General features: G+C 43.4%; 1 protein-coding gene across 1 annotated transcript in view; it reads right to left on the bottom strand.

Moving 5' to 3' along the window:
• The window catches only part of LOC311112472 (voltage-gated inwardly rectifying potassium channel KCNH7-like), a gene marked incomplete at both ends in the record, with an annotated part of 31,231 nt that extends 9,661 nt beyond the window's left edge, over positions 1-21,570 (bottom strand). The window contains 10 exons of the mRNA XM_084155608.1: positions 1,425-1,677; positions 4,316-4,515; positions 4,755-4,915; positions 5,236-5,474; positions 9,867-10,292; positions 16,746-16,960; positions 17,926-17,949; positions 19,324-19,344; positions 20,106-20,570; positions 21,480-21,570. Coding sequence (XP_084011734.1) covers positions 1,425-1,677; positions 4,316-4,515; positions 4,755-4,915; positions 5,236-5,474; positions 9,867-10,292; positions 16,746-16,960; positions 17,926-17,949; positions 19,324-19,344; positions 20,106-20,570; positions 21,480-21,570 — 2,095 coding nt within the window. The remainder of the gene's footprint in view (positions 1-1,424; positions 1,678-4,315; positions 4,516-4,754; positions 4,916-5,235; positions 5,475-9,866; positions 10,293-16,745; positions 16,961-17,925; positions 17,950-19,323; positions 19,345-20,105; positions 20,571-21,479) is intronic.
• Positions 21,571-24,321: the final 2,751 nt, after the last annotated feature.

Here is a 24,321-nt window from a genome sequence, read left to right as displayed (position 1 = left end):
CTAATTCACAATAGAATTTGCATTGAAATACTTGACTGCGATAAATAGAGCAATTGGCATTGATGTTACTTTACCGTTGGTAAACGTGCTGAGTCCTTATTAACCCATCACTATCAACACACCCGTCGTTCCCCTGCTCAGACGTTGCATGCATCAACCAATGGTTGCCTGCCATGTCATCAACTGTAACGTCAGCTGCCAGATTGCTATCACATACTGTAAGATCTGGCATGCATGAGCAACGTCTGAGCAGGGGAACACGACCACCGTCTTCCCATGAACCTATTGTGTCGCTGCGTTTTACCAAAGCTCATTGGCTGAGTGAAAAATGAGCAGTTTATACAAGGCTTAGCCTGTAACATTTGCTTGGCGCTGGGCTGACGCAGAGAGAGAGAGGGAGAGAGATAAAGGAGAGGGGAAAGAAAGATGAAGGGGAGATTTACTTTGATTACATCCCAGGGACGTCAATATCTCCTGCGAGCAGCGACTGCTAACACCACAGACACTCCATCACCCTTAGCTGGCAATTAGATACCTTAATAAATGGTCCAATAAACCACCCTCCGTTCCCCTCTCTCTCCATCTCTTTCTTTATCTCTCCCTCCACCCCCTCTATCTCTCCCCTCTCTCTCTCTCTCCTTCTCTCTCTTTATCCTTTACCTGTCTCTCTTCTCCCAGCTTGAATACCCTACTATACAGCGCTAGTGTCTATCACAGTGTGTTCTTGGAGGGAGCCATGAGAATCTGTGCTCATTAGAGATGTCAGCTGCCCACCCAGCAGAATAGCAAGACCAGCCTCTTCTAGACAGTACACAGAGGATATACAGACACACACTGAGAGGCAAGAGACACACACACATTGATGAGAAGTGCAGCACTGGGACACCTGAACTGTACTGTGTTACTATTCAATTCCAGGAGCACTGTTTAGAGACAAAAACAGTCTTTGAAAGTGTGCCTGCAGTGCTGCTGTTCTAAGAGGATGTTTCTCTTCCAAACAGCCTGATTAAGCTGACCTTAAAGCAGAGGGAAATCATTAGAGGTGTTTGAGTACTGTGAACATCCTCACCACCGGGGAATGTGTAATTAAGTATTCACACAGCCATAGGTAACCAATTCTTCAGGGTGTCAATTTACTGGAGAGCCGCACACCTACCACAGCCCCGACATGAATAAAAACACGAGTTATTGTTGCAGTGACTAGTGTCTACTGTATATTTTGGTTTGGGACTTTTTCACAAAGCACAACATACCTCTGAAGTGTCAAATGAAGTTTACAATGAAACTTGGTTTTAATTGCAACCTCTCGTCAGGTTGTTATTGTAAATGAGAATGTGTATTCAATAACCTACCAGGTTAAATAAAGATAATATGAATAAACAATGTGAAATAATAAACAACGTCAACATTTGTGTAGCACATACCCAAAATGGCCACCACGATGTCATCCTTGAGGATTTCGATGGAGCCCCGGGACAAGAAGTAAAGGGCAGTAAGCACATCTCCACAGTGGACCAGTGTGTCGCCCGGTGGGGAGTGGGTGGTCTTGAACCTCATGGCCAGGGCCCTGAGGCAGCCCTTAGTAGCCCCTTGGAACGCCTTGCAGCCCTGGAGCAGACTTGCGTTGAGGTGGAGGCAGATATCAGCCTGGAGACACTCTGGGAAACCCTTTAGGACCTGGGGGCACGAAAAGAGCGTCCACAGCAATAGGAGAATGGTCAGATAGGACTGGGATGGATGTTGTGTCTGTGGTGTTATCAGAGATGTGCTGTCAAACTATCTCGAGACATCTTTGGGTGTGGGTTTGGTTTGTGTTTGTGAGTCAGATTTGGTTTGGAATCCAGAGTGGGTTGATACAATTGCCAATTGTGTTTTGGTCTTCTCAAAATCTAAATACTGCATTGTCATATGTGACTGTTTTAGGAGGGAATTTTTATGGTATTTTCCATAGCTTTTAATCAGAGTACTAGCAGGTGGGGTTAAACAGATGGATATCCAACACTGATATACAAGACACAACAAACTAGGAAAACATGGAAACAAACATGGAAACACGTCTTCCCTTTGATTACAAAATGATTAGCATAAGTGTGCTCATGAGGGAGCTTTCTATCTCACCCCACTAAGTGGGGTATCATTAGTGTCTGTGATTCAGATTTAATATCAAAATAAATAAATAAAATACTTACCTCAAAACTGAATTAACCTGTCATGTAATTTAGAGTATAAGGATAAGAGTGACATTTCAACTACTTAAATTACTACATGCTTAAATACAAATTGTTTCCCTGGAAAAAATGTCACCTAAATTATTCAGTTTCATCAATATCATGACATTAATGCCCTCAATTGGAAAACAAGTAATTTGCCTAGGACTGAACACCACACAGGGTCAAAGGTTACAGGTTAACGGTCATAAGATGACTTTGAACTGTGACATCACAGGGGACCAGAGGACAAGGGAAGGCTTCAAACACACAAAAAGGGAAAATGAAACAACAAAACATCCTTACTCTGTATCACATACAAAACAATGTCCTTAGTAAAAAAAAAAAATCTGGCCAAGTCTACATTTCTTGAAAAAGAGAGGCTATTTTACAATAGTTGGGGAAAAAATCATAGCAGAAGATTTTGGAAAGGAGAGATTGAACAACATTTGGCAAGTGCAGGTGCAAGATCGCTGGGCATGTGTGCCAAGCCTCCCACATGGAGGGAAACCTGGCAGTGCCAGGCTGTCTGTGCCTCTCCCAATGGCAGTATTCACAGCCTGGTAACTACCATATTAAAAATTATGTGATCGTGTTTGAATACACAGATTTCATGCAAATGGTGTTCTTGTGGCAAGCCACATGCAAGTCAATCTGTGAGTGACAACATGGGCTGCTAGAAGCACGAAGGGTTATACTACTGGCTGGCATGCAATGGGGAAGTCAGTATATATACTGAGTGTACAAAACATTAAGAACACCTGCTCTTTCCATTACATAACCTGACCAGGTGAAAGCTATGATCGATGTCACTTGTTAAATCCACTTCAATCAGTGTAGATGAAGGGGAGGAGACAGGTTAAAGAAGGATTTTTAAGCCTTGAGACAATTGAGACATGGATTGTGCATGTGTGCCATTGAATGGGCAACACAAAAGATTCAAGTGCCTTTGAACGGGGTATGGTAGTAGGTGCCAGGCGCACCGGTTTGAGTGTGACAAGAACTGCAACACAGCTGGGTTTTTCACACTCAACAGTTTCCTGTGTGTATCAAGAATGGTCCACCACTCAAACAGAATCCAGCCAACTTGACACAACTGTGGGAAGCATTGGATTCAACATGGGCCAGCATCCCTGTGGAACGCTTTCAACACCTTGTAGAGTCCATGCGCTGACGAATTGAGTCTGTTCTGAGGGCAAAAGGTGGGGGGGGGGGGGTGCAACTCAGTTTTAGGAAGGTGTTTTTAATGTTTTCTACACTCAGTATACATGACATGATCTAGAGAGGGCTACAGTATTTCAAAGTAACTGGGGAGCATGCCTTCAAATTAACATGCTTTTTTTCTAGACTATAAAGACGAAGTGATGGATTTTAATAAATGTATTCTTTGATTTACGTCTTGGTCTACGATTTACTGCACTCTGCCATTTTTTTTAAACAACACGTTTCTGAGGGAAAGAAGTGAACACTATTAACTTTGAACATAGTACCTCCTGCTCTTACCAGAGTGGTGAAGTCATTCCATTTGACATGAGGCAGACATGGAAAAGACAAGTTTCTATAAGTACAGTTAACATCACCAGGGGAAAAGCCAGTTTACATACAGTATCCATGGCTTTCATTCTAGCGTTTAGAATCATAATCAAGATTATAATCATTTCATATAACCATGTTGCTAAGGGAACACACTAGGCTTTATGTTAATAGAAGGACCGTCTTGGAGACAAGGTTGTTTAAGGTCAGAAAAAACATTGAACAGCTTCACCGAGAAGCTAAGTAGGAGAAAGACAGCAATGTAGTAACACAATTGCATCGTCAAACTGTGGGGCTGAACATTCAAAACCTATTGAAGAACAGCAGCAATCTGAATCATCAATCTGAAACTTAACCATTATGCATTACCTTATCCCACCATAAGAATAATGTTACGTCCCAATATTATATATTTTTTTAGCTAAAGTCTCACTTGGAAGACTTATTAGCCTCAAACACACACACTTGCCCACACACACACACACACACAAACGCACACACACAGCCTCCCAACCCCCTACACCCACACCCACCCACCTACCCACACAACCCCCGCACACTCCCCCCATTCGCACCATGTTCATGTCGATGCCGTTGGTGTAGTTCCAGGCGTGTTGGAAGTACTCCTCCAGGCGTTGCCTCAGTGGGTTGGGGATCTGGTGGAAGCGGATGAATTCTTTGACCCGGAGCATCTGCAGGTGGTACCGCGCCGTACCAGAGTACAGCCGCTGGATGATGGCCGACACATTACCGAAGATACTGGCGTACATCAGGGCTGCGAGGGGAGAACCACACCAGGCAGGTGATCATCATGTCATCATCACTGTTAGCAATATTCTCATTTCCCTTAATTAATCAGTAGCTAGGAATATAGTAATACAATAACTTATAAGGTAGGACTGCTTGGCTGTACAGTAATAGTGATTCATTGTAGTAATATGTATAATGCATGAATTTGTTTGTTAGTTCATTCATTCCATCTGTTTTCAGTCCTAGGACAGTGTACACACTCACAGCCGATCAGCATGACACAGATGGAGAAGATCTTCTCAGAGTTGGTGTTGGGGGAGACGTTGCCAAAGCCCACGCTGGTCAGACTACTGAAGGTAAAATAGAGGGCCGTGACATATTTGTCCTTGATGGACGGGCCAGAGCTGGGGTCACTGTAGTTGTACCTAGGGGGTGAGACGGTACACTCAGTTCATGGTTCGCTACATTTCATGGTATTAAGGCTATGGTACGTTTTTTTTCTAAGGGATTATCCCAACAATTTTGGGGGAAATATTAAAACCAAACAAAAATCTGATTTTGCACCAATATTTCTTAGTTTAATTAGAAAGGGGAAAATCATGAAGTTCTTTCCTATCATTCAACTACATAATTATTAAGGAGTCATGTGATACAGTATATAGTATTGGGGTACATTGAGGCACAAGTCCATGGTACATATTGTCACGATATTCAGTATTTCGGTATATTTTATCTTGCCTAGTACCTCTTTCCAATGGACACGCCCAGGTTATCCAGCCAGCCAATCTTGTGCTCCAAATAGGGCTTCTCCACGTTGCCGATGGCGTACCAGATGCAGGCCAGCCAATGGGCAATGAGGGCGAAGATGCACATGAGGAGCATAAGGACGGCGGCGCCGTACTCTGAATATCGGTCCAGCTTACGGGCCACGCGAACTAGTCGGAGCAACCGGGCGGTCTTCAGCAGGCCAATCAGAGTGGTGGTCTGAGGGGACATAGAAGTAAACAGAGCTGTGATTGGCTGGGGGTTTGAGTGTTACAGTACAGTGCAGACAAGTTATTTGTTGATTGGATACACAACAACAGGAAGCAATTTGTTGTTATTAGGTGTACCCTTAAGGTCAGGTCAAAGGTTAGGGCTTAGGGTGAAGATAGTACTGTTACAATCAAGCTTGGCTGAATGACAACATCCAGTTTCTAATTCCAGTTTCTAAATCACTGAACATGACAGTGTGTCAATGGAAGTGACCTCTGCAAAAACTAGACTGCTGTCTAAACCAGCAGAGAGGAGAAACAATAACAGAAGTATAACATCATATATTTCCATCATTCTAAAATGTGGTTAGGAGGAATGAGGGGTGAGGACGATTTAGCAAGCCTATATACTGATACTAAGACGACTGCAGAAAATAATATGTTTTTAAAGAACAATACAAATAAATAAATAACTTTGAGCCTTTGACAGAGAACCTCCAAGTCTTCCAGCCAGGCAGCATGAAAACAAACACCACTCTTCTCTTCTCCTCCCACCCCTCCTGCCTTCTGTTCAGTTTAATTTAAACAGCCTTAATCCTGGCATCTCTCCATCTTGGTTCCTGCCCGGCTAAATTAAAACAGTGGCAAAAAAAAATTAACGACCACGGCATGCCATGAGATAAGACCTGATTTATTATTAGTGTTGCACAGTCTGCAAACAGCATAAGTGAGTCTTAGGGAAACGCTAATAGTTTGTTCCCCATCTCATCAGGACTGACGATTATAGTAATATCCTGAGGAAAATCATTCCTACTACTGTTTCTCGTCCTCTACGGTCACTACGGCTCCTCAGCTCTCTACACCTGTATACATTTAATTACAGGGTGCTTCTCCCGTTTACAGATGAGACTCAATTTGACAGTGACTATGGTGCCTTGTCTCATAGAAGGGGGTCTGATTTATGGTGTGACACTTACTCGACTCTGTCACAGGGGGAATATGCTCTGCTGAGGGACACGGATGGTACTGCTGAGGCTCTGAGAGCTCCATTACAAACCACCCGGCCCACCCACACAACTCTTCCCCCTAAATCGCTGCAATCATTTACAGTAGCTTTCGTCTCCTATACTCTTAGAAAAAAAAGGTGTTATCTAGAACCTAAAAGGGTTATTTGGCTGTCCCCAAATAATAACTCTTTAAAAAAACCTTTTTGGTTCCAGGTAGAACCCTTTTGGGTTCCATGCAGAACCCTGGAACCAAAAAGGGTTCTACCTGGAACCAAAAAGGGTTCTCCTATGGGGACAGCTGAAGAACCCTTTTGGAACCCTTTTTTCAAAGAGTGTACTTCTCAACAGGGAAGAGAAATCAGTCTCAGACAGACAGGGCATATCCTAACTCAATCAAATTCTTTCCATGTTTTTAGAATTTGTCCTAACTGATCTTGACTGGAATGTCTGATGTGCAGAGAGACTGACGGGTTTGTGTGCGAAAAGGGGTGCTTTAGTAGGCTATATTAGTGTATGGTTGATTAAAATACTTGCTTAACTCTGCAGCGCTTGTGAGTTGAAGAGTGGAGAGCTAAAGCTTCTCCCTAACAACCCTGGTGGTAAATGAAATGTGTCCGGGGATGGGGATGGGGTTGGCTAGTCATCTGTGTTGGCCTGTCCACTCTACACAACCCCTGATAGACAGACAGCATGTGACGGCTTGTGTTCAACCCCTGTCTGAAATAACAGACATAATCCCATAGGCTACTGGCTACAACAGGGTTTTCTAAATATGCTCCTGGGGCCCGATCCCAACTTAGGAATTTATGCCTTTCCTATGCACTCATCAGTATTTCCTATTCAGACGTACCTTATTTAGTTGTGTAACACGCTCTGCAGGTGTGGCTACCTTGCACAATCTGTATACATTTCATTCAACCGCTGAAAACCCTCCCACTTGCTGGCCAACAGGTTTTCTTGTACAGGTTTTCAGTACATTTATCCCTTTAAATAACGTTTTAATTAGAATTATGTTGACAGACTCAATAGAATACATCGAGAGAGCGGGTTCAGAATATGGGGATAAATGAAAGAAAGCCATCTATGCATATTGATCTCCGTTTCAGCACCAACTAGACATTTTAGGGTTAGGAAATTATGTATGAATCAAAAAATTAATTGTTTGGAGAGTCTTTACGCACAAAATACTGTATATTGATGAATAAAAAATACAGTGGTTTGATTCATCCTGAAAGCTGTCATATTCAAGTTCAATCCATTCAATATTGGAAGGTAGAAAAAGGGGTTGCACAATGATACTATAAATATACCCTAATTCTCACTAATCATGGAAGTGTATGACAACGGTCCAGTCGTCGTGAACCGTGCGCCAGGCTACAGGTTTAACCTGCTATGTGTGGTCTGAGTTCCATAATGATTCAAATAGGCTACATGTCCTAAATTATTGCGCAACGTTAGCCTAATATGATCCACTAATGCTAGCGACCCTCAGGAACAATGTACAAGGATGTGACAGAGAAAATAAAGGTAAACAGAATGGAATGGAATGATGCTAAAATAAATGCATGTGGGTATTATTGACTGTGGCTCCCGATAGTGGCTAATATTTAACATGATACAAATTGTAAAATAAAATGGAGAAAAGCCTAGTCATATAATCAAAACATTCTATAGCACCTACATCAACTCAGCAGGTTCAGCCCTACAGAAGCCTATAGCTTGGGTCTGCACATTTCATCCATGCAAATTATGAGGGCCCATAATTAGAATTCTGAATAACGGCACAGCTATTTATATCCTATTTCACTGTGAAAAATCATATACATGCCATGTTGATGTGATTTTCAGTTTGCTTCCATATGGCTGGTTTCACATTCATCTCCAGGGATCATAAGGAAAAATCATCTAAAACAATTGCTATGTGTATTTACAATCCCCTTCTCCAAATGATTACTCATTTACCTAGCTCTAATCAATAGATCTTATCAAGTTGTAAATTACAGTGCATGGGGAATGGTATTATATCTATCCGAAAAAATCAAGTAGATGCTTTTCCACTTGGAACCAGTAGGTTCGCTAGACCTTATTCATGGTTTCATCGCGCGTAAAGGTGGTGGAATTATTAGGGAATTAGGTAAAGGTCAGAATATAGTGTATCTGTAGACACACCTCCTCCACACCTTCATTTATTAGAATATTGGGTAAATAGCATGCTATTCTCATACTTAAATTCAAAGTCAGAATACGCAAAGAGAGAAAAGCCCATAAAAATTGAATTACGTTCCATTTACGCGTGCTTAACTCGAATCTGAGCCCTAGAGAGCAACTGTCTGGGTATGCAGGTTTTTAATCCAGCAATGACACACCTGTTTCAAATACTCAACAAATTCAATTTGGACCTCAATTGGCTTAATTGGCTGTTGCTGCAGGACTTACACAAAAACCTGTACATGTTATCATAAAATGTAGCTTCTGCTGCTTATTTCCTGAAAAGTGAGAGACACTATATTACATGGACACACATTGTGGCATGGCACCCCTCGTCTGTCTGTTCCTCTTCCTGTTCCTGCCATTCACTGCCAACCCCAGACTGAGGGCAACTCTCTGGTACAAGACACCTGATGGTAAATAATGACTCGACAAATCACTGCTCTGACACGCCACTGCTCCCTACACATGCTCGCTTGTCGTCATTTTGCAGGAGACATCTTTTCTTTCCGGAACATCATGTACCCTATCCCGTCCCGCTCTGTGATGTGCCAGCAAGGGACACACTTAGCAGTCGCTGCTCGGCTGAGATATTGACATCCTGTGAGTGTAATCAGAGTAGATACATCTTCCCTTGTTCTCCTCCTCTCTCCCTCTCACTGCAGTCTTTCTCTCTCTCCTTTTCAAGAGTTGAGAACTTGGAACGCTATTGTTCCACCTGATGGGATCCAAAAGCAACACTGACAAACAACAACAACAAACTGCAGTTTAACACTCATAGCTATTTGAGAGGCAGACGCCGGTCAACAGTTTTAGGACGCCCGAGGCCATCTGGCAAAGCTAGATGAAAACTACAGGAGCACCGTCATGGCGAGGAGGACCCTGAGGTTGCCTGTGAAAGTGACTAAGCGACTTTAATTCAAACATTTCAGAGAATGAGGGAAAACTACAGGAGCACCATGTCATCACGACTTGGACCCGAGGCCTAAGGACACGTGTCTGTGAGTAAGCGACTAAGTGACTAATGCCTGATTCACTCTATTGGGCCGACATAAATGGTTCTTTCAAGCACGGTTCCTGTAACTATGGTGGATATGTAACCAGGCCAGCACAGCACAGTACAGCTCGGTTTGACTCTGCTCAGCTTGGCTTAGTAGTGTACAAAGGGTCTAAGCGTTTTCCCTTACTTCATCCGATCCCGAGCCGAAGATGAGGAGGTCAAAGGGGATGGCCGCCACCATGTCGATGAGGAACCAGCCCTTGAAGTAGTGGATGGCTATCTTCGCCGGGTGGCTGACCACCTCCTCGTTGAGATTCACATAGGTTGTCCTGAAGTTGATCAATATGTCCACGATGAACATGATGTCCACCATGAGGTCGACCACGTTGAGCGGCGAGCACGAGTAGCCGCACTCCCTCCTCTTCTGCTCCTCTAGGTCGTTGAGGAGGAAGGCGGCGGAGTAGGGCGTGAAGATAGCCGTGTAGATGACCAGCAGCAGGATGAGCCAGTCCCACACCGCTTTGAAGGGGCTATAGTGGAGGATGGTTAACTTGTCCATGCGTGGCGTCTGGAGCTTGTACTCGGGAAGCACATCTGCGCCCAGGGATAGCACCTGAGGAGGAAGGAGGGAGGAGTTAAGAGGAAGTAAAGTGAAGACATGAAGAAAATGGTGGCTTGGATCGATGTATTAGAAGAGTGAATGAATCCTATAGAATCCTACGGAAATACTTTGAAATATAAGCTAAAGTCAGTACGATGTCAATATTGTATAGGGGCCTACAGCATAAGCCACATGGCTAATGTTGCATTCAAATATTCTGTAACAATATTTAAAACTACTGTACAGTACATCACAGCCTATATGTAGGCTATTATGGATACATACATGTACATGGCCAATATATATAACAGTAATAAGTGAATTCTATGGATGAAAATACACAATGGTTAACATCATCAGCTTGCCCCTTGTGCTTGGCTGAAACAATGGTCCTGTAGGGAGGATAACTATACATTTACAGTATCCATTCATATACAGACTGCTTAACCTCCTCAGGCATACTATACATTGTTTATGAGGAGATCACTGGACACTAAACACAGCTGAACTCCCAGAGGAAATCAGTCATGTGGAAATATATAAAGAACACAGTGTCTTAACTATCCTTTTAGAAATACAAAACCCATTCGCCACACATAAATACTTAAAGAAGTACATGTTAGCTTAGTATCTTACTATATTAGCCAGCAAATTGCAAACAAGTAATACGACAGGAATGTCCTTGTAGCGGCTTCTACGTAGGAAAAACCCTATTTAAGGAATGTGTAATTGCGTCAATATCCCAACTATTCCAGCTACAGTATCGCCTGTCCCTGGACAACTTTTAACATCAATATCACAGCTAATAGTCTCAATGACACTAAGGCGATTATCATGGTAGGAAGTGGTGGGATATAGTCATTCATTCTGTAGCTTGACACTTTAATGCCAGGGAAGACATTTCTGGCTCTGCTTCTCATGGCTGATTATCACTGTGTCGAGACGGGAGGGGGGGGGGGGGGGGGGGGGAGGAGAGAGAAAGAAAAAGGTGAAGTGCTTCACCCTAGGGCAGAGAAGTAATTATTGTAGATGGATAGAAGAGCAAGATGAAATAGAGCCTTGGAAATGGAATGAGGGCTCCATTTCGGTCGCCTTCGCCATAGAGCTAGAATTACTAGAATAGGAATCCCCATTCAAGTCAATGTTCCATGATGGTCCATTCAAGTAATTATTTCCAATTATTTCCTCCACCATCTAGGCCTACTCCTAGCCGCACCCTGGAAGGGATCACCTCGGCAACCCCTGTGATTGAGTGGGACGAAGGGAAGCGGGCTTAAGTGATTATAATGGAATTGGTTATTAGATGTCTTCTGTCCCCTCCCCTGTGTGATTACAGGTCAATAGAACAACCCTCCAATATATCACACCCTTTAAAGCAAATCACCAAATTAACGGCAGAGAGAGAAAAAGCTTTTCATTATTCATGTCCAGCTAGTTATCTTCATTAAAGGTTTTGGTAATTAGGCTACAGGCAGTTTTATTTTCTATCATCAAACTGCACTTTGCTCAAAGTGGAAAAGAAGCACAAGGCAGTGATTGTCATGAGCAACCTCTTTTTGAATTAACGTGTTGTTTTGTGACTCTTGATGACATACCACCTAAATCAGGCAGAATCACATACCATGTAGATCGATTAGTCGATGTGGCCTACTGGGCTACTGCATTTGTAAGGAGTTGGTAAAAGGAGTCCCTAACCTCTGACCCAGGGTTAGATGTTTCTAGACCTATATCAGGGCTGCCCAACCCTCTTCCTGGAGATCTACCGTCCTGTGGGTTTTCAGTCCAACCCTAATTTAACACACCTGATTCTACTTATTAGCTGCTCAACAAGACCTTAACTAGCTGAATCAGATATGCTAAATTAGGGTTGGACTGAAAACCTACAGGAGGGTAGATCTCCAGGAAGAGGGTTGAGCAGCCCTGGCCTATATGATCCTGTTAATCAATTTAGGGTCGGTTAATCTGATCCTATATCTGTGGTTAGTGGCAACATCTGATTTGAGTCATATGGTTATATAGGTAAACTGTCTCTGAGCCTGCTGGCAAGCCTAGGGAGGAGTCAGTTGGCAGAATGAGAGCTCAGGTGAGCATGTCACTCTCCCTGATCTGTTACTAAATCAATAATTCAGACATAATTATTTCATGCACGTAGTGTGGCTTCATTTGCTATTGTGCAAATTAACTCTCTCTTCTGGGATAACAATATGCAAATGAGAGCTCTGATCATTTCACCCTCTCACCTTATTCGTTTGTATTGTTGGCAAAACTGAAACAAAGCCATGACATAACGACTAGTAAAACTGAAGCAAACCCATGAAAACCTGGAGAAATACAACCTAATGGAAATAACATTAAGTATCAAACAAGTTGTTTTATATGGAGCATCAACATGCATTGACGTCGCTTATCAATCTACAGCACAGACTCAGATCTCCTCATGTCAATCATCCATCTGTTTAGTGTGGTTGAGTTCTGTGTCGAACCAGCAGACTACAGTACGTGTTTATTCTGCAGCGTAGAGCACGTCTCTCTACACAAACTCTGGAGAGACTTGGTCTCCAGACGTCTGCTGGAACAGTATGATCCTCACAGCCAGACAACAGGGGAGGAACAGGGAACAGGAGCTCAGGGCATTACATTCAGACAACAGGGGAGGGACAGGGAACAGGAGCTCAGGGCATTACATTCAGACAACAGGGGAGGAACAGGGAACAGGAGCTCAGGGCATTACATTCAGACAACAGGGGAGGAACAGGTGCTCAGGGCATTACATTCAGACAACAGGGGAGGAACAGGGAACAGGAGCTCAGGGCATTACATTCAGACAACAGGGGAGGAACAGGGAACAGGTGCTCAGGGCATTACATTCAGACAACAGGGGAGGAACAGGGAACAGGTGCTCAGGGCATTACATTCAGACAACAGGGGAGGAACAGGGAACAGGAGCTCAGGGCATTACATTCAGACAACAGGGGAGGAACAGGGAACAGGAGCTCAGGGCATTACATTCAGACAACAGGGGAGGAACAGGGAACAGGTGCTCAGGGCCTCACAGTCAGAAAAATACATCAAACACTAAAGAAACAAGCAAATACAATCCTAGTATCTAGTTTGATCAAATGAATGAGATGGTGAAGGGAAAAAACGTGTTCAATGTAATCTGTTCAATAATAAGCAGTAGATGGTTGCTAACCAAACATACAACCAGGAAAGAAAAACAAGACGCTGTTATGAGTCTAGATAATCAACTATAACTCTATCTGACATAGGCCTGCTGTATAACAACAATGTTCCACTGCAGTAGGTATATCCAATATGAACTATATCAGGGGATGGTAACTCCATTCCTTTGGGGGCCTGATTGGTGTTACACTTTTGCCTCAGCCCCAGCTAACACACCTGATTCCAATAGTCAACTAATCATGATCTTCAGTTTAGAATGCAATTAGTTTAATCAGCCGTGTTTGCTAGGGATGGGGAAAAAGTGTGACACCGTTCCGGCCCCCAAGGACTGGAGTTACCCATCCCTGAACAATATAAATATTTACATTTTAGTAATTTAGCAGACGCTCTTATCCAGAGCGACTTACAGTTAGTGAGTGCAGACATTTTCATACTGGTCCCCCGTGGGAATCAAACCCACAACCCTGGCGTTGCAAGCGCCATGCTCTACCAACTGAGCTACACGGGACTATGCACAACAAATACTAAGATCTGGTTGGAAAATACAAGCTGCAACCCACTATTGAGATGTATGACACACACGCGTTACAGGAGTGGGTCGCAGTTCCGGAGTTACCCACTAGGTGTCATCCTCCGACAACCATAGGCACCTCCTCATTATATTCCTATTGGTGTCACCTGTAGCTATCTGATTCACCTGTGTATTTATGCCCTCACTTCCCTGTGTTCCCTTGCTCAATTTTCTCTGCTAGTTCCTTGATGTCAAGCAGTACGTATCAGTGTCGGATCACCTGACGGAGTTACAGGTACTCGAGAAGTGTTCTCCCTGTGTCATTGTGTTTTTCCAGTCAGAGTTAGTATTTTGTATTGTTTGTTGTCAGACTGTTTTTTGGAGACCTATGTGCTCCTCATTTGTTTTCGTGTATAGTCCACTGTTTTGAATCCTGGCTTTTGGACCACCAGTAAAGATCCTTGTTTCACTATCCTTGCCCCTGTCTATCCTGCACAGCACCTGGGTCACACCTCACACCAACCCTTACACACTCACCAGCATATGTCCTCTAAACTAGAAGATGCCCTTAATGCCAATAACAAACTAAGATCTGCCTTCATGGAAACCCCCAGTGCTAGATACTGTATAGTATATACTGTATACACCAGTGGAGGCTCCTCAGAGGAGGAAGGGGAGGACCATCCTCCTCAGTGAATTTCATAAAATCTAAATAGCGAAACATTAAAAAAGTTATCCTTTTAAGATAAAACTATACTAAATATATTCACATCACCAAATAATTGATTAAAACACACTGTTTTGCAATGAAGGTCTACAGTATCCTCAGCAGCACTCTGTAGGGTAGCACCATGGTGTAGCCGGAGAACAGCTAGCTTCTGTCCTCCTCTGGGTACATTGACTTCAATACAAAACCTAGGAGGCTCAAGGTTCTTACCCCCTTCCATAGACTTACTCAGTAATTATGACAACTTCCTGAGGACGTCATCCAACCTATCAGAGATCAGAGAATGAATCTAGTACTGAAAGTATGAGCTACAGCTAGCTAGCACTGCAGTTCATAAAATGTGGTGAGTAGTTGTCTTAAAGAGGGAGAAAGACAATATTTCAACAGTTTTGAACAAATTAATTTCTTCCAAAATTAAGGAGAAGCAAGAGAGAGAGAGAGAGCTAGCTATATTTGGTTGTATTTTTTTTTAACTTTCACTTTCCCTTACTTAACTAGCAAATGCAGCTAGCTAGTTTAGCCTACTCAAACACCCGGCTCAAACAGAGAGGGATGCTATATTAGCTAGTTATGACGTGACAACGATGTAGGCTTTGTGTAGCGGCTAGTGGTCATGATATGAAGGTTTGGCTTGGAAAGGTTTTTTCGCCTGGTCACAGACAGCTGATGTGTTGTGCACTGAAGTCCACAAGCGAAGGGAAAAGGTGAGAGGAGGAGAGCGCGTAGATAGTTGTGAGAAGGAATTATATATACAATGAGCAAAGTGATCATCTGTTTTTATGTGGCTGCTATGAAAGTTAACTGTTTGGTGTGATCAGGGGTGTATTCATTCCGCCGATTCTGTTGAAAAATGCAACGGAAAAAAGCAAACGGAACAAAACAGGGATAAACATACCTGAATTTGTCCAATAGAAACTCTCATTTGCAACTGTTGGACTAATGACTACACCCTAGATCAGCTAGATGCAGGCAAAAGTGTGCAAGTCTGTATTGCATGTGTCACTGTCTGTCACCTTGATTACTCAAAATTCTCTCAACCTGTGCATCTACGTTGTAAACTTTCATTCATAGGCTATGTTGTAGCAACCTCAGGGAAAATGTGAGTATCATGTAGTAGCCTAAACCTATCGATGTTACATTGAACTGGGTGAATGGAATATGAATGACAGTCATCCAATATGCTGTAATAGAAATAAGGCCATGCTCATAAAAAAAATAATTATCCTCCCTCATCTTAAAAGGCACTGACCGCCACTGGTATACACATTATCAGTAGAACAGCAACATCCTTTTCTGTTCTGGACAAAGTGGCCCTGACAGATCGTAAAGGTCAACCAGCTCTGCCATAGCGACACACAGATGCACGCACACACAGACCAACAAGCATGCAGGCAGGAGTACACACAAGCAGCCTGATTTCTCTCCTCCCCCATTGGGACCCACACAAGGAGGCGTTGGTGTACTGCATACTCTCCACGGGGCAGACAGACAGACAGACAGACAGACAGGATTGTGAGGATGACCTCTAACCTGTGTGTAACTAGAGTGTATCCCTGAGCCCTGGTAAGAGAATCTGTCCTGATCCTCTAAAGGTGATATACACCTTCACTGGTTTACTTATTTAAACAAGCCCCTTTCAATGAATTAGCTAACGTCAGACAGTAACAACAGTGCAGCGTATGCAGACACTGTGTTCTGACCTGGTGGTGTTCCGTGTGTGTCTTGTGTGTGTGGGGTAGGGGATAATTACCGCTCTCTACTGTATAACATTGGGGCAGATGACTATTCATGTGATTATTCATTGAGGTAATAGTACATCCAGCTACAGCACACTATACATCTGTAACTCTGTCTGTACAGAACAAACACACAGAAAATACATGTCTTCTGTATGGAACAGATTCTATAGAATGGATTCTAACTCCAACATTATAGTTCATTGAGTGATGCTCCAACATCTTGACTTGTGTCACTGACCACCAACTCTACCGAGCACAAGGCACAGGGCCTTTCATGACCTCTGACCTCTGTCATTACCTCTTACCTGTGTGACCTTATCGGTGACGTTGTGCGTTCGGTCCTTGACCTTTGGGGCGATGATGGTTTTCTCGGAGGACGGAGGGGAGGGGCACTTCTTGTCGTTGTTGGCCTCTGAGAAGTTGAGCGTGATGAGGGGGATCTTGTTGATTGTGCTGTATCTGTTGAGGTGGGAGTCGGACGTGGAGCCCAGAAGACTGGATTTGATCTGGTTGATGGGTCCTGGAGGAGAATTTCATGGAAAGAGAGGTTTGGAAATGGCTAGCGTGGTGATGCTAGGCTAAGCTAGTTCGGTGATGCTAGGCAAGGCTAGCACGGTGATGCTAGGCTAGGCTAGCTCGGTGATGCTAGGCTAGGCTAGCACGGTGATGCTAGGCTAGGCTAGCTCGGTGATGCTAGGCTAGGCTTGCTCGGTGATGCTAGGCTAGGCTAGCACGGTAGTGTCTGATACAGCTTGAGGGTTTGACGGTATGCTAATAAATTAAAGGGGACCTCAAGTGTGGTTCATGTGGTAGGTGTGTCAATAGGCTGCTGTGTCTATTTGTTATGTGTGGGAGCGTGAGTATGGAACTGTTTTTTGCTCTTGAGTGAACTCAATTGCTGTCACAAGACAAGTGAACAACCACAGGACAACAGTAGAAATTCAACAGTTACAAGTCAAACAGATCCACCCTAACCCTCAGATCCACCCTACCTTCCCTTCAACAGCTGTAGAAATGACAAACTTGGTTTTCCAAGTGTTATATTAAAAGTGTAATTAACAATATTAGTGAAATAATTCTGTCCACAAACAAAGGAAATGTAAACATAAAGTATATCTCAGTCAATGGATATGGCTTTCATGATTCATACATCCACAAATAAGCTCTGTTACTATGCGAAAATACAGTACAACACTGCCATAAAACCTCACCACGTTGAACAACACACACACTGTCACACGTAGTAACGACTGTGGGCATTATGGAAAAGAGAGGGAATGTGTCAACTGCTGATCCAGAGGAATGAGATCCAAACGAGAAGATGGAGGGATGAATCATTCTCCCTTTTCACAAACGAGTGTTGAGAATACGGTGAGTGATACTTACACAAACAAAAGACATGCGCAGCTTGAATACATGCTACAGCAGCATTGTACGGTACAGTATGTGTGCATTACAGACATATAGGAAAAACTCAAGCCATACCCCCAGCCATCCAGGACCGAGACACTAGCAAATCAGGAGAGAGAGAGGGAGGGAGGTAGAGAGCAGCGTAAAGAGGAAGTGACCTCAGAGAGAGGGGAGGGGTCAAAGGTCTGTATAATTCTGCAGGCACTTCCTGAGTGTCATGTTAAATCTATTTTAGCAACATCAGAGTGATTTTTTTAGTAGAGATAAAAATACTATCTGGCCACTTTGTTAAGGTAATGAAAAATATCCCGGAAATCAGAGACATAAGGTCTAAAGGTAAGAATACAAACAATAGCTGATAACATTTATCAGATGCTGCTCCAAATCTTTCCATGTTCACTGGAGTAGGTATCAGTGGAGGCTGGTGGGAGGAGCTATAGGAGGATGGGCTCATTGTAATGGCTGAAATGGAATTAATGGAAAAGCATCAAACATATGAAAACCACATGTCTGACTCCGTTCCATTTATTCCAATCCAGCCATTATAATGAGCCCGTCCTCCTACAGCTCCTCCCACCAGCCTCCTCTGGTAGGTATTGATCCAGAATGCACTTTTAGGCTAGTAAAGACATTGATTTCAGAGGAAAGTACAGTCATTTCATTCATTTCTGGAGGTTACATTTACATTTTAGTCATTTAGCAGACGCTCTTATCCAGAGCGACTTACAGTGCATACATTTTCATACTGGCCCCCCGTGGGAATCGAACCCACAACCCTGGCGTTGCAAACGCCATGCTCTACCAACTGAGCTACACAGGGTTAAAAGGCTCTCAGACATTTGATAACATTCCAGTGACGTAGAATTACTTATCATTACGTTTTTGATCTATAATAGTAGTGTCCACATGAGGAATGAATACGGTAGTGTGTTTGACTAGTGAAGTAGTCATGGATCGGAATACTTTTTTAGTAAAGTGAAGACAAAATGGAGGACGTTATTCAAGCAAACAGACAAACCATCACTCTATTCCCTTCAACTGTCTGACACAGGACAAAGGAAATAGCCTACCAGTTGTTTTTGGGAAAGGGGACTATTGACAGCAGGCAAAGACAACTGTTATTATGATTCATTGACTATTATAGATTTCCTGTTCTATGGAAATGAGAGGCAAGATTTGTTTTCATGCAGTCGTGTGGCAGGTCAAAAGTCAGCCTGATTTTTCAGAACAATCAGTTGGGATCTGCAAGCTTGCAGGGCACTCACAGGTCACGTCTTACTACAGCATGAATAATACTACTACTATGCCGTGCAAGCCTCTATGGCATTCTCAGAGGCAATCACAAATGTATCAGTCCAGCATTAGCATTCAACACAGACTTATGTTGTTGGTGAGTTGAAAAATCCATGCAGCAAGCAGTTCAGGCTATATATTCTATATCCGTGCTATGTTCAAGGAACGTGCGGTTGTTACCTTTGATATTGCGGCCATTGTCTGCGATTGCATAGTGTTGAGGAAGAGAGAGGGGGATGGGAGGAAGGTGGAGGAGAGAGAGGAGATTCCAGATCTGTACGTAGCTAGCTAGTGATGGAAGACGACCCACATAAAAGCCCTATCGCCGTCCCACAGTTCATTATCATGAAGTAGACATATTACAGTGTCAGCCGCAGGGGCCCTTTGAATGAGAAACGCAGATTCAATGGTGTAGGGAGAGAGAAATATCAGCTGGATACAGAGACAGGGAGAGTCTGGAGCTGTACTGTAACCCCCCCCCCCCCATGTTAACTGTGGGTGGAAAGAATCAGGATAGATGTGGTGATTCAGGAGTCAGGATAGATGTGGTGATTCAGGAGTCAGAATAGATGTGGTGATTCAGGAGTCAGGATAGATGTGGTGATTCAGGAGTCAGAATAGATGTGGTGATTCAGGAGTCAGAATAGATGTGGTGATTCAGGAGTCAGAATAGATGTGGTGATTCAGGAGTCAGGATAGATGTGGTGATTCAGGAGTCAGGATAGATGTGGTGCTGCCTGATGACTCAGAGTAGGTACAGTTGAGTTGGGAGAGTTACCCCCATTCACTGATCCAAGGTCAGATTTGATTTGCACCACATGTAAAAATGGTTGGGATAGGGACCAAATCTACTGCGTAAGTACAGCAAGGCCGAATTGATTTAATATAGCATAACATCTCAGGGTGAGGCGGATGGGGTAGTCAAGCATTTCCGACCATGGAGGTCGTGTTGACTTACATACCTTCACTGGCATGTCGGTCCCTGAAGGCCATCTTGGAGTTGTATCCGAAACCCTCCATGTCCTGAGCGGAGGAGGCCCTCCGGATACTACACACACTCTCCCTGGACGCGGTGGGGGTCAGGCCTGGGATGGTGGGGGCCAGAGGGCCCACAGTCTGGGGCTGGGGAACCGCTTGGGGGACGAGACTGTCCCAGACGGGCCCCTTGGGGGACGAGTGGTCCAGGGGTCCCGACACAGGGGTGGAGCAGTGGCTGGGACCGATGAGGGCCCTTGTGTCGTTGGCGTAGGAGGGGCTGCAGCTCTCCCGGGTGGGCAGTGACTGGAAGTCGCGGGTGGCCACCGACTCTTCACTGCGGCGGGGCGAGTCTATCATGACGGCGTCAGGGTCCTCCTGAGGGAGGGACTGCTTACTGATGCCCAGGAGGTGTAAGGCTGGCAGCCGCAAACAAAAAAATCTACCTTTCCCTGGAGAGAGAAGAGAGAGAGAGAGAGAGAGAGAGAGAGAGAGAGAGAGAGAGAGAGAGAGAGAGAGAGAGAGAGAGAACAATTGTTCAACAGCGATGCTTGGAATATTTCCAACAGTAAGAGAGAAATTGTTTTTGCAAAACTCTGCCCATTTCAGAGTGGTTCATTATGACTTCATTAATTGTGGAGGTATTCTTAATTTGATCGTGACTAGGTAGAAACAAGTAGGGGAAGATAGCGCACTGGATAGATGCTCTGTAGCTCATGCTAATCCTTGTTTAGAGTTTTTGGAGTGAAAACCTCACCCTCATTTTCCAGCTCACTCCCCAGATATCAAGCAGTGAGCGCCAATATTGCTCAAAAGGAGCTCGCCAACAGTTTAAAAGGAGCAGCAAGATCAAAACAAACGGCCTAGCTTCCATCTTCAGCTTCCATCAATTATTCAGAGCTAGCCGTTTGATGAAATAAAGCATCCACCATATATATATTAGAGTCCCATAAAATATTAAATTACAACAGGTTTCCTATGATTGATTAATACCCTTGGAGAGAGGAGAAAGAGATCATCTTTGTCCAAATGATGTTCCTAATGAAGCTGTCAATGCATTATGAGGGCTACTTTAAGCCTTGTGGTTATAGTTTCTAGGAAGTCTGAAGTGGTGGCATCTTGTATTCAAGGACTTTGTGGGCCTTGTCAGAAGATCTCATTTCAAATGTATAACATGTTCCAGGTGACCTAACAAACACAGATATACAGTGGCTATATATACACACGCACGCACACATACACGCACGCTCGTGTATGAAAGTACAATCCCAGTCAGAACTATGAGACATGCGTGTTTTCTCCTGCTAGTCTGTAGAAACATGCCATCATTAGTCTGTGCATACAGTAACATGTTACAGTACATGTGTCGTATGTGAACACGGCACCATGGCAACAGAACATACAGTACATATTGTACATTGATGATGTCAGGTCGTGCCAGCTAAGGGCCATTGAGTCTACTGAAGCATTCTAAGCTGGAACAGAAATCACGTGTTATTCCCAGTGGGCTGTGTCTTCTCCGCCTCATCCAGGCACCATTACAGAAGCTTACCTAACACTGAGTAATGAAAAAAGGGAAAAAGGAAAACCTACATACTGCTGGAGACATTGACGTCTTTATTTCTGTAATTAATACAGTGAATTTTTATAAAAACCTTTAAAAAATATGTGAAGAATTTCATAGAATAACACAACTTCCAAAAGTCATTTTCCTGATGAAGTATTACTGTACTCTATAAATCTAGGCTGTAAAAGCTAATAAAAACAATACACGCATAAACTATGAAAAAAACCACTCTCCACTCCGTATCCCTCTGGATATTTGTGCTTTAGTGAGCCTGCTACATCACATTACACATGCCTTTGTCTGGTTGCATTGCAGTGGTAGCACAGAGGTTGAATTGTTAAAGGCAGTGTGGGGAATAGCAGAGAGATGATTGACAATGTTCAGAAATGTTATTTTGTTGTGCTCATAGCTCATTTTTCTTTCGTTGACACTATTGACGAGGAATACAAAACTAATTTTAGACGCTGTCATGTGTCCACTTGGGTCATTTACTTTGAAGGTGTTCATTTTACACACCAGCTAGATTCCAATAAATAATGACAAATATTTCAATGAGAATGCATCTGGTTCTTGGTATTTTAATGTGTCAATGGTTTAATTGTATCCGTCCCGATCAAATAAATGAATGAAGAAGTGCATAATCAAAATATTAATGGAATTATAGGAAAGACAACATGTCTACCTCACCATAAGCATATCCCCTTATGTCTTTGTCGCCTAAAGCATAAATTACATGCTTTTAAGCAATCAATTTTTCCTTGTTAAGCTGTGTCTAATTACACCATTTCAAAAGGATAAAAACCTACAGGCTAAGAATCCCTTAATTGGATAGCAAATTAAGCATGCCGTCTGACAATATGCCAGTGTATTTACGGTAAAAAACAAACATTGTCCTGTTACTATTTTTAAAGGTGACATTAGAAATAATGCAGCGCTGAGTTCCACTGTAGCCCTTTCCTGCAGTCAAATGACTAAATCGCCCTTTAGTGGCCTCATGGGTGGAATGTTTTTGTTATATTTCAGTCTTCTGTGATGTATATAAAGTGCAATATTGGGATGCAAACTCAAAATGTAATACATCTACAGTGGGGAGAACAAGTATTTGATACACTGCCGATTTTGCAGGTTTTCCTACTTACAAAGCATGTAGAGGTCTGTAATTTTTATCATACAGTGAGGGAAAAAAGTATTTGATCCCCTGCTGATTTTGTACGTTTGCCCACTGACAAAGAAATTATCAGTCTATAATTTTAATGTTAGGTTTATTTGAACAGTGAGAGACAGAATAACAACGAAAAAAATCCAGAAAAACGCATGTCAAAAATGTTAAAAATTGATTTGCAATTTAATGAGGGAAATAAGTATTTCACCCCCTCTCAATCAGAAAGATTTCTGGCTCCGAGGTGTCTTTTATACAGGTAACGAGCTGAGATTAGGAGCACACTCTTAAAGGGAGTGCTCCTAATCTCAGCTCGTTACCTGTATAAAAGACACCTGTCCACAGAAACAATCAATCAATCAGATTCCAAACTCTCCACCATGGCCAAGACAAAAGAGCTCTCCAAGGATGTCAGGGACAAGATTGTAGACCTACACAAGGCTGGAATGGGCTACAAGACCATCGCCAAGCAGCTTGGTGAGAAGGTGACAACAGTTGGTGCGATTATTCGCAAATGGAAGAAATACAAAATAACTGTCAATCTCCCTCTGCCTGGGGCTCCATGCAAGACCTCACCTCGTGGAGTTGCGATGATCATGAGAACGGTGATGAATCAGCCCAGAACTACACAGGAGGATCTTGTCAATGATCTCAAGGCAGCTGGGACCATAGTCACCAAGAAAACAATTGGTAACACACTACACCGTGAAGGACTGAAATCCTGCAGCGCCCGCAAGGTCCCCCTGCTCAAGAAAGCACATATACATGCCCATCTGAAGTTTGCCAATGAACATCTGAATGATTCAGAGGAGAACTCGGTGAAAGTGTTGTGGTCGATGAAACCAAAATGGAGCTCTTTGGCATCAACTCAACTTGCCGTGTTTGGAGGAGGAGGAATGCTGCCTATGACCCCAAGAACACCATCCCCACCGTCAAACATGGAGGTGGAAACATTATGCTTTGGGGGTGTTTTTCTGCTAAGGGGACAGGACAACTTCACCGCATCAAAGGGACGATGGACAGGGCCAGGTACCATCAAATCTTGGGTGAGAACCTCCTTCCCTCAGCCAGGGCATTAAAAATGAGTCGTGGATGGGTATTCCAGCATGACAATGACCCAAAACAAGCGGCCAAGGCAACAAAGGAGTGGCTCAAGAAGAAGCACATTAAGGTCCTGGAGTGGCCTAGCCAGTCTCCAGACCTTAATCCCATAGAAAATCTGTGGAGGGAGCTGAAGGTTCGAGTTGCCAAACGTCAGCCTCGAAACCTTAATGACTTGGAGAAGATCTGCAAAGAGGAGTGGGACAAAATCCCTCCTGAGATGTGTGCAAACCTGGTGGCCAACTACAAGAAACATCTGACCTCTGTGATTGCCTACAAGGGTTTTGCCACCAAGTACTAAGTCATGTTTTGCAGAGGGGTCAAATACTTATTTCCCTCATTAAAATGCAAATAATTTTATAACATTTTTGACATG

This window comes from Coregonus lavaretus (assembly GCF_964263955.1).
Source record: "Coregonus lavaretus genome assembly, chromosome: 38".
Classification (NCBI taxonomy): domain Eukaryota; kingdom Metazoa; phylum Chordata; class Actinopteri; order Salmoniformes; family Salmonidae; genus Coregonus; species Coregonus lavaretus.
This window is presented reverse-complemented; position numbering and strand designations above follow the sequence as displayed.